The sequence below is a fragment of the Tenrec ecaudatus genome, chromosome 4 (genome assembly GCF_050624435.1).
Source record: "Tenrec ecaudatus isolate mTenEca1 chromosome 4, mTenEca1.hap1, whole genome shotgun sequence".
NCBI lineage: Eukaryota > Metazoa > Chordata > Mammalia > Afrosoricida > Tenrecidae > Tenrec > Tenrec ecaudatus.
Window position 1 is genome coordinate 93,693,562 of NC_134533.1, and position 11,447 is coordinate 93,705,008.

Here is an 11,447-nt window from a genome sequence, read left to right on the forward strand (position 1 = left end):
AATAATCTGCTATTGTAAACACGTAACTTGAAGGTTGCTGGCTTCTTCTAATAATCACGTATGCCTGGGGACTAGTGGGGGTGCTAACCATAAAGTCAGCAGTTTAAAAGCAACAACTGCTTTGAGGGACAAAGATGAGGCTTTCTACTCTTGTAAAGATTTTCCGTCCCAGAAACTCACAGGGGCAATTCTACTCTGTCCTATGGGGTTGCTATGAGTTTGAATCAACTCATGACCATGAGCTTGTTCTGTTTTAATATTTCTTGGGGACAGCTAAGAAGGAGGACAGCAGGGAAAGGTGAGTGACCCTGGGGAAAGAAATGAGACAGTAAAACTAGACTGATGGGTCAAGACAACTCTTGGATTTCAGAAGTCACTCAATTAAGAATCCGTGCACATGGATGTTGTTTCTATGAATCCTGGATAAACACTCAATTTCTCAAAATGAAAACGCCTACCCTTCTTTAATGATACCTCTCCTTTAAACAAAGAGAACAACAAAACTCCAAACCGAGCATTTAATAATTAAATGAAGATCAATACTACCACATCTTTAATATCACGAGAGATAGATAGCTAGGCTCTCTACCAAAGAATATAAGTTAAAGGCACAAATGCATCACTCTTTAACTATAGAGGGGTTTAGGAGAGGAGATGGGTTAATTAGGGTGCGAGGTAGTACCAATGAAGAACACAGCTTTCCCCCAGATCCTGGATGCTTCCTCCCCCACACTACCATGATCCGAATGCTACCTTGCAGGCCTGGATAGGACAGAGGCTGTACACTGGTACATATGAGGGCTGGAGGTACAGGGAATCCAGGGTGGATGATACCTTCAGGACCAAGGGTGTGAGGGACGATGCTGGGAGAGTGGAGGGTGAGTGGGTTGGAAAGGGGGAACTGATTACAAGGATCCACATGTGACCTCTTCCCTGGGAGAGGGACAGCAGAGAAGGGGGGAAGGGAGACTCCGGATAGGGCAAGATATGACAAAATAACGAGGTATAAATTACCAAGGGCACATGAGGGAGGGGGGAAAGGGGAGGGCGGGGGAAAAAAAAAGAGGACCTGATGCAAGGGGCTTAAGTGGAGAGCTAATGCCTTGAGAATGATTGGGGCAGGGAATGTATGGATGTGCTTTATACAATTGATGTATGTATATGTATGGATGGTGATAAGAGTTGGATGAGTCCCTAATAAATGTAAAAAAAGAAAAGAGGAGAAAAAAATGATTAGGGCAAAGACTGTACAGATGTGCTTTATACAATTGATGTATGTATATGTATGAACTGTGATAAGAATTGTATGAGCCCCTAATAAATTGTTAAAATTAAAAAAAAAGAAGGGACTTTGATGATATCATTTGAATTCTCATCAGCAGAAATTACATTGAGCTTATTTTAATGGTCAAGACCAAAGCCTCGTTTTCCCTGGACTCAACCGCTTCTTCACCGATCCCCCCCCTCCCCCCACACACACTGAAACAATAAGTAAAATTGCCCCCTCCCTCACAGGTCCACTTTTTCAGTCTGACCGAATTACAACCTTAGCAAGAACCTGGTGGCCCTCAGCTGGAATAGAGTAGCAAAGAGATGGCAAAGGAAGCGGGTGAACGCCTACTATATACCGGAACAAACTTGAGCAGAGGCTAGGATGTTCTTAGAAGAAATCAAAGCGACAAATCTGTGCTCCCACGGGGTTCGCAAGGTTTGATGTAATTCCCAGGGAAACCCAAACAGACCAGCCTAATGATTAAGGTTACAGTGCATAGTAAGTCTCATCGAGTTATCACGTTGCTGTGCACATATTTTTCATAGCGTTTCTACTGGCTGGAACACAAGGCAACACAACACGACATAAACAGGACCATGCGAAGCATAAGAGAGGCTGGCCGGTTTCTTCCCACTTCTGGAATTGACGATTCTACACTGCACGGGTTTTAATAGAACGGATGGCTTCCGAGACAGCTCGGTGCCTGGTCTTGGCAAAAGGGACTCCATTTTAAATCCGGTGCCTTCAGCTTGGCTCTTAGAATTCACCTCTCATCGACCTCCCCCCTCCTCTGCTCAACCCCAAACACCTGGAACAGGCTCATCCGAAGCCAGAATGTTTTCTGAAGATAAGCGCACCCCACTCTACCCATCCTGGATGTATAGATAAAATTGCCCCGGTGTGTACAGATCCTCCCCACCTTTGATCCTTCCCAGCTGTGCCTGCCAGCAGGGGTATAAAAACGCTGCCTAAATTCCCCAAGGAGTGGTTTCAAATGCTCAATACCCTGAGTTGCTGAATGCGTCTGCAAGCCTCTCAATAAAGCCTGCTTCTAAACTTTGCCGATTGGATCTTTGGTTCTGTTTCGCGCCCCAGAATTCCTTACACCGGGTATTCAATTAAATCTCTTGGCCTGATTGGCAGGAGGCGGAGGTACACATCCCAGAGTCATTTTCAGGATTATGAATCCTTCCCGCGCAGCAAGCCGGCTGGTGGCCGTGGCGTTTGCACACCTGAGCCTCTCAATCAGCCCCAGGGTGGCCACGGAGGACAAACACTACGGTCAGCTCCCGGTAAGCAAGGACCTGGGAAAGCCATAAACCCGAGAAATCACTAGGCGGGCTTCCGACGTTGGTCCCGAGCAGTGCCCACCAAGGAAGGCCACGGGCGCCCAGCGGTGCAGCTAGGGAAGTGGCGCAGGAGGCGTCTGGCCGCCGGCGGCGGGAATTTTCTGCTAGCTTCCCTGGAGGCTCGGCATCCCGCCAGCCGGCTCACCGACGCAGTCCCCACTTACCAGCCGCTGTGCGGGAGGAAGGTTTGGCGGCCTGCTGCCCTGAGTGTAACAGCCTCGGGAGCCCTGTGAGGCGGGCCCGACGTGTCCCCCCGGGTCGCTTTCATTTAGGTCGGAAGGAACGCGGTAGCCCAGAGTGCCCGCCAGAACTCGCGAGTCCCCGCCCACTCGCAGGTTCCGCACCGCCTTCCACAACCTGCCCTATCCTTGTGCCTCCGCTCTCCGCCCTCACGGCCCGGGAGCGACGCTCCTCCTCCTTCCGGGTGTGAGGGGAAGTCCCGCCTCTGGGAGGGGAGAGGGGCGGGGCTTAAGGGCGGGAGGGCCATCTTCCGGGAGCGTTTGCTAGGGGCGGAGCGGTCGACTCGCGCTAGTCAGGGATCGGTGAGGGGGTCTCGCTTCCAACGGAGGTGGGGAGAGGGCCCGGACGGGCTGAGAGGGACCGGGAAGACTTGTCAGGATTAAAACTGACACAGAAACGCGGGACTTTACGGCGACAGGGGCTGGCAGCTGGAGAAGGGACCCAGCGCAACCGTCCCCCTGGGGACGGGGGAGACCGGGCGGGTGCCAGTCCTCTCCTCCGTGGCTCTTCTGCTCTTGGCCTTAACTTTGGGACTTGGCAGGGTTAGTGACGGGCGCTTCATCGGCATCTGGGTGAAGAGAAGGCTTGTGGCCACGATGGGGTTATAGTCTCTCTCGAGGCCACTGAGAGACTAAAACAAATGCCTGTAATCCGGATTAACCGCAGTGACGCGAGCCCTCTTCTACTGTCCGTCTAAGTTAAAGGCCTGTTCCCGAGACTGCAGCTCCACACTCTTTGCTTTTCTATCCCTTTGCGTGTCCAGCCCAGCCGAGGAGGAGCAGGTCAGGGCCACCGGGTTCTTGCTAAGGTTGAAAGTCTGTAAGACTGAAAAAGTGAACCTGTGCGAGGGAAGGAGTGGTTCTGTGTGTCGCTTCAGTGTGAGTGTGGTGGGTCCCAAAGCTCCACTATGTCAGGGAAACGGAAGCGTGTGGTGTTGACGATTAAAGATAAACTCGATATAATAAAGAAACTTGAAGACGGAGGTTCTTCCAAGCAACTGGCAGTTATTTATGGAATTGGTGAAACAACAGTTCGGGATATAAGAAAAAACAAGGAAAAGATTATAACGTATGCAAGCAGTTCTGATTCTACAAGCCTTCTGGCCAAGAGAAAATCGATGAAGCCCTCCATGTACGAGGAGCTGGACAGAGCGATGCTGGAATGGTTCAACCAACAGAGAGCAAAAGGGAATCCCATATCTGGCCCGATTTGTGCAAAAAGGGCAGAGTTCTTCTTTTACGCCTTGGGAATGGATGGTGATTTTAATCCTTCCGCTGGTTGGTTAACTCGGTTTAAACAGCGGCACAGCATTAGAGAGATTAACATTAGGAATGAAAGGTTGAATGGAGATGAGACTGCTGTGGAAGAGTTTTGTAACAGCTTTCGAAACTTTATTGAACAAGAAAACTTGCAACCTGAACAAATCTACAATGCAGATGAAACGGGACTCTTTTGGAAGTGTCTGCCTTCCAGAACTTCAGTAATCCGAGGTAAATGCACTGCCGCTGGACACAGATCCGTTGAAGAAAGGGTCACTATCATGTGCTGCGCCAATGCAACAGGTTTACATAAACTTAAGCTTTGTGTTGTGGGCAAAGCAAAGAAACCCCGTTCTTTCAAGTCAACAGACACTTCAAACCTGCCAGTCTCTTATTTCAGCCAAAAAGGTGCATGGATGAATCTCTCCATTTTTCGACAATGGTTTGATAAGATCTTTGTGCCACAAGTTAGAGAATATTTAAGATCCAAAGGCCTACAGGAAAAGGCTGTGCTCTTATTGGATAATTCACCAACACACCCAAATGAAAACGTTCTGAGATCAGATGATGGCCAAATATTTGCTAAATATTTACCACCCAACGTGGCTTCATTGATTCAGCCCTCAGATCAGGGAGTCATGGCAACAATGAAAAGAAACTATCGAGCAGGCCTTCTCCAGAACAACTTGGAAGAAGGTAATGACCTAAAATCATTTTGGAAGAGGCTAACTCTGCTAGATGCGCTCTATGAAGTAGCAATGGCATGGAACTTGGTAAAACCAGTTACAATTACCAGAGCATGGAAGAAGATTCTCCCCACCATAGAGGAGAAAGAAGGCTTGGACTTTGATGAAGAGGATATTTCAATAGCTACTGTGGCCACCATTGTGCAGCACACCAAAGGATTGGAAAATGTGACTGCTGAGAACATTGAAAAGTGGCTTGAGGTGGACAGTACCGAACCAGGCTATGAAGTGTTAACTGACAGCGAAATCATCAGAAGAGCCCAAGGGCAGACCGATGAATCCAGTGAAAATGAGGAGGAGGAAATAGAACTGATTCCAGAGAAACACATTAATCATGCAGCTGCTCTTCAATGGACTGAAAATTTACTGGATTATCTAGAACAACAAGGTGATATGATTCTACCTGATAGACTGGTAATACGTAAACTTCGAGCCACCATCAGAAATAAACAGAAGATGACAAACTCAAATCAGTAATAGCATTTCAATGTTACCGTTGTTTTGGTATTTGCGTTTGTTTGTGACTCAGCTCTTTCAAGATGGCTTAATTTCTGTGTAACTTTTGGATTTTCAGATATAGAACCCGTGAAGCTCAGGTACAGAATGTATCTGTAAGTGGTTTGAGAATTGTGTGTCTTATGTCAACTGTCTCACGCCTCTCCATTTGTGCAGATTATCACAAGCCGATTCTGTGTAAATGAAATGTACACATGTATTCGCATTTGTAGAGTTAATCAGTATCCTGTAACAGTGGCATTCCCCCAAATTTCTAGCAATAGATAACAGTGAACAAATTGAGCACATCCCCTAAATCTTTTGCTTGATTTATGAGGGCTGCTATAGTAATCTTTTCCTGTGTTAGCCATATTAAATGATTGGCTCTTAGGGGTCTGATTAGGCTGACAGGATGAGAAAGATCTATATTATAAGATTGAGGGTATCTATAATAGTTTATAATGAAGTTCATTAGTGAGAGGAAACAGTGATATAAGGATTGTGAAAATAATTTAGAAATTAATGTCCTGTGGGTTAAACAGGGAAATTATTCTGGAAACAAAGTAAACAGGGAGTGATTGCTAAATTAAATAAATTATGTGTAAAAGATATTCTGATCATTTATAGGTAACTGGGAATTGAAAAGTTGGGAATTCAGGTTATTTATACAAAGGGAATAATAGGCTTATTTTAATTAGGCCTTTTTATTATATTATGAATTGTGTAACATATAGGTTTGTTATTTATTCATCTAATTCTAATACATGTTTTGTAATGTTCATATCTGATGATAGGAGGATCTACCTTTTATTTGGGGGAACGTCATCCCAGGAATTTTTAAGTTGTTGTGTTTGCCAGTTTTTACTTGAGTAATTGGAAATATGTAAAATTTGGAAGATTTGCCCTCCCTGGTTTTTCTATTTGATATGAAAAGATTAAATGAAAGGAATAAAGTTTTTATTGTTCCAAATGCCATGTTTGTGACTTATCTTATAAAGAAAGCAGAAATAATCATGGAAAAATTGTATATTCGAGGATATTTTACCAGTATTTTGATACTTGTTACAAAGAGATTCTTTCCTCTAGTATTTAATCTATTTGTACCAGAGTTTTGATAAGTTGACTTAGTAAACTCAATGTTTATTCAAGACATTGAAGAAACTATACCTATGCGAATCCTAGCTTCATGTTTTTGTATTTTAAAAGCAAAGTATTTGAGTACCTCTTCATGCTTTGGCCCCCAAATTTGAAAATAGTAATTTAGAATTGTTCTCTATTAGTCATTATTAAAAGGTCTAACTTTTCATTGTAATACTTTATATTGTGAAGTGCCTTTCTTAGAACCATAGAACCTTAAAAAGAGACATTGTTTTCCACAATTGCTGTGATATTATCTACATTTTAAGAAAGATTGATCTCATAATTGTTTAGGAACTGTTTCTTGTGTGAACTACCTTGGTACACAGAAAGAGAATCAAGAGTTAGTGTACCTGTTGAATTAGATAATTGCATTTTAATTTCATAGAGAAGATGGCCATTTTTTTCTTTAAAAAAAGTTTGTACTAGAAAGCTTGGAAGTGTCAAACTGCTCACTTTTCAAAGTTAACCTTGTCTGTGAAATTCAGCCTGTCTTGTTGCCACCTAGTGGTAAATTTAGCATCACTGTTAAGCTATGGTGTTTTAAACTTGCGTTGTAAAGTGTGAATCTTTCTATAGCTTCTGACTTAGAGTTACTTTTTTCTGAAAACTGCTAACACTGGTAGACTAGCAGTTCTTTTCTGAGAAACTTTTTTATCTTTGAACATAATTACAAAAGCTGCCAATTGTTGAATGGCAATTTATGTTGTAGGCAGTAGACAGATTATTTTATATAATTGTCAATACCACTTTAGGTGAAAATATTGAGTCAGGGAAAAACCTTAATAACTGAAAATCACTGTTACAGGTAAGCATTTGGAGCAGATATTTGACTCGAAAGTTTAGGCTTGTGTCATTCAACCTAGACCCACTTCTTAACCCTTTCCAGCCCTTCCTTATTGATTCCTTGCCACTCTCTTCCAGATGATATAAACAAACAAACCCAGTGTGACAGTTGATTCCACTCAGCAACCTGAGAGGGCAGAGTAGAACTGGGCTCTGAGGCTGCGTTTTTCAGGGATAGATAGCCTCATCTTTCTCCTTCAGGGCGCCTGGTAGGTTTGAAGACTTGGCAGTGATTCGCACCCAGTGCTTGGCTCATTGCAGTCTTCTTCCCACCTGATATAGGTATCTCAATGGCCCCTGGTGGTTAGAGGGTTTTGTGTTGGGTTTCTAATTACAAGATCGGTCGTGTGAACCCACCAACTGCTTTATGGGGAAAAGATCAGGCTTTCTGCTCCTGTAAAGATTTATAGTCTTGGAAACCCAAAGACGCAGTTCTGTTTTATCCTATAGGATCACTATGAGTTAGAAAGTTTCCAATACCTTGTAGCAACAATTACTATTCTTTCACCCTTTACCATTGTTGGGGGAGAAAGAAGACTACCTGCTTCCATAAAGATTTACAGTTTGGAAACCCTGTAAAGCAGTGATTCTCAACCTGTGGGTCGCCACCCCTTTGGGGGTCAAATGACCCTTTCACAGGGCTCGACTGATTCAGAACAGTAACAAATTACAGTGATGAAGTAGCAATGAAAATCATTTTATGGTTGGGGGTCACCACCACCTGAGGAACTGTATGATAGGGTCGCAGCATGAAGAAGGCTGAGAACCACTGTAAAGGGTCACTAGGAGTCAGAATAGACTCACTGGCTATGGCTTCATGAGTTTGGGGCTTTCCTTCTTTCATAGAGTTAGTCTTCCCCCTTCACTACACTGTAGTGTCTCTTGTTAACTGCGTTTGAGTTGATGCCAGGTCTTTGGTCTGGACCACTGTGTTCCATAGGTTTTTCCTTGGCTGTTTTTCCATACCAGTCTTCTAGTGTGAAAGCTCGGTTGGAACTTGTTCAGCATAATAGCAAAGGGCCATTTCCTATCCAAGGTTACTGACGTCTTTATGTAGTTACTCCTAAACTCAAACCCAAACCCATATCCATAAATTCAATTCTGATTCCCAGTAACCCACCCTATCCAGGGCGTCCAAGACTTAATGAGAGCAGAAAGCTTCAGCTTTCTGTAGAACAATTATTGGGTTTGAAAAACTGACCTTCTACTTAACACCTAATCCACTGTCTTTTATCATCCTGTAAAATTAGAAAATGGACTTGGAAGAATGTCTTAAGGGTGGTAGTGCCGGGGACACCTGTAAGGTAAGAATTGTGTCTGTAGGGCCACGGATTCAATAAGACCAGAAAGTGGTTTTGCTAAAATGTGTTTCTTGCTTCTAGGATGTGAGCATCTAGAGCATAGACTGTGCAGAGTCGTGTGTATTTGTTCAATAAATGTATACTCAGTAAACACAGATTGTGCACTTAATATGAACCACACGGATAAAATACTATGTGCATTCCAGAGCTTTACAGTGTGTAGGGCGAAGCAGAAATGTAAAATGGGGAGAACCCATTAAGTGTTGCATGCTGATGGAGTTCAGATGAAAGATTCATCAGTTCTGATATTAGTGATAGATATTGGGAATAATTCTGCTGTGAGGGGTAGACTTGCAGCCACAGAGTCCATTCTTCCTCTTAGCGACTTTGTGGGACAGGGGAGACTTTAGGGGGACAGGATTTCTGAGCCTGTAAGTCATTGTGGAAACATGAACCCTTATCTTCCTCCTGAGAAGCAACTGGTGCTTTGAACTACTGCCCTGTGGTTAGCAGCTCAACGCACCATCCATTTACAATGAACAAACACAGTTAACAATTGTGTTAGGTCTAAATAGTATGTAATACTTTCAGGACGATTTCTCACACTATTTTCTTTTTTTTTTTCTCACTATTTTCATTGATATTATCTTATTTGATCCCTGATCAACTCTCTAAAATATGTAATGTCACTCTTTTCACTGTAGATGAGGGAAACTGAGCCTGTGAGAAGTCCAGTAGTTTGGCAAACAATGTGGCAAACAGCGTAGTTGTTCTTGAGTAGAATTTCATTATGCAAAGAAGAGAGAGATATACTGCAGGCTTTTTTTTAAAAGGCAATATAATCAAAGGGGTGTTGAGTAGAAGTCAATAGAGTGATACAGAAGTAAGTATGGGGCAAAAAACTAGAAGGTAAACTGAGGCAAGACTTTTAAATTATATTTATTTATATGCTGGTACTTTATCATCAAGACAATGGAAACAGTTTTGAAGAGGAGAGTGACAGATCCGGGAGAGCGGCATAGAAACTTGCAGAGGGGTGTAAATGGAGGCAGAGCAGATAGGATGCTAACACAGTATTTCAATGAACCCAGGAATTCATGTAAAACTGGATGGGAGATGTGCATTTCAGAGTTACTGACAGGATTTGGTGGTTGTTTTTTGAGAGTGAGGGAAAAGGACTAATGAGCAAGACTGAAGGAGAGTGTAAGATGATTTTGGGAGTTAAATCTATGTAATGGCAGCAGTCTTTGTGCCCCATGGAAGCACAGATTAATATGACTAAGGGGCTAACTGGCATCAGCATAGAAATATCAAGCCAGCTCATTCCTGTAAGGCCCAACCTGGGATTCTTATTAAACTTTGGATTCTGATCCATATGTCTGAGATAGAAATATGCTCAGGGGATGAACCGGTTGCATAGGAAGAATGCATGCAGGGCTAGGAATTTGGGACACAACCATTTTGAAGGATAGGAAAAGAAGTTAGCTGAACTAATTATAGCACCCAAAACTTCCGTGTGATAGGCCGTGCTGATCCACGGGCCTTCTGCCCTCTCACTCGTTCCCTGCCATCAAGGTGACTCTGGCTCGTGGTGACCCAAAGGCAGAGTAGAGTTTCTCCTGTGGGTTTCTGAATCTTTACAGGAGCAGAAAGCCTCATCTACCTCCTATGGAGAAGCTGGTGGATTTGAACTAACAACTGTGTGGTTAGCAGCTCAATGTATAGCCCACACTATACTACTTAAAAAAACGAGAAAAACCCTTACTGCCATTGAGTCGATGCTGACTCATAGTGACCCCTATAGGGCAGGGTGTTGCTGGGCAGACTTTAATTTTCCTTGAAATTCTCTAGTCTTTTGTTCTTTACAGGATTATAATTTATTTTTCTCTTTCCTATACTACACTGGTAGTCCTTAAGGCAATGTCAAGTCTTACCCATGTTTGTACCTGTTCTCAAAACTTAAATAAGTGATCCTCTTGTTTCAGAGCTTTACAGTAATGTGCAATAGATACTAACCAAAATAAAAACATCAGTACGTTAACAGTCATTTATTGACGCTACCACCACCCACGTGTCAGTTTGTCGTACTGTGATGGCTTCCTGGTTGGAATGAACGTCGACGCTCTCTCAGCAGTATCTCACATGCCAGCAAGGTCATCTATGGTAGACAGCTTTCAGAATAGCTTCTAGAACGATGTGAAAGAACCAATTGGCAATCTATTTCAACAAGAACTGAAAATATTTTGATCCATCGACCTCTGGGTTATGGGCCCAGGATACTTCCACTGCACCCCTGCTGTCTAAACTGCAAATCGTTTAGCGAGAACTCTAAGGGTCACCACAGAATGCTGCCCTGTGCCTGCAGAGGAGGTCCGTGGCCCTCCATTCCCCCAGGCACCAGGAGGTTCAAACGGGCAGTTGTCATGAGGATGGCACTGGCCCCGGAGCAGGCAATGGAACTGCTCCCAGGTTTCAGAGGCCGCACGCTTTTACTAGAGGAGATAGCCTCAGACCTGCTGGGGGAGCTGAATTGCTAACTTCACGGGTGGCAGCCCGACATGTAACCGACAATAAATTCAAATCCAACCCACTGCCACTCAGTCCATTGTGACTCATCGTGATCCTGTAAGACAGGAATTATTCACTGGGAGGCATCGGGAAAAGCCTCCCCCTTCCCCCCATCTGAAAAAACAGCCATTGAAAACCCCGTGGCACCCAGGTTGAAGTTGACACACATCTTCATGAGCTATAGCTTCATGTTTACCTGAGATTTACAATAGTATCTTCAGCTCTGTAGGCCA

The 11,447-nt window shown here is 43.8% G+C and overlaps 2 protein-coding genes across 3 annotated transcripts in view; one reads left to right on the forward strand and one right to left on the reverse strand.

The window, feature by feature from the left end:
* Window positions 1–3,001, reverse strand: part of CCDC82 (coiled-coil domain containing 82) — a 36,661-nt gene extending 33,660 nt beyond the window's left edge. For both annotated transcript variants that reach the window (XM_075546488.1, XM_075546487.1), the window contains exon 1: window positions 2,787–3,001. The gene's annotated coding sequence lies outside the window, so the exon portion shown is untranslated. The remainder of the gene's footprint in view (window positions 1–2,786) is intronic.
* A 131-nt stretch (window positions 3,002–3,132) lies between these two features.
* On the forward strand, window positions 3,133–6,624 carry JRKL (JRK like). The gene has a single exon (XM_075546489.1). The coding sequence runs from the start codon at window positions 3,770–3,772 to the stop codon at window positions 5,342–5,344; it is 1,575 nt and encodes a 524-aa protein (XP_075402604.1). The 5' UTR covers window positions 3,133–3,769; the 3' UTR covers window positions 5,345–6,624.
* The last annotated feature ends 4,823 nt before the right edge of the window (window positions 6,625–11,447 follow it).

Bases quoted from the DNA above. Each gene is read 5' to 3' on its own strand.
- JRKL (XM_075546489.1), top strand. From the start codon at position 3,770: ATGTCAGGGAAACGGAAGCGTGTGGTGTTGACGATTAAAGATAAACTC.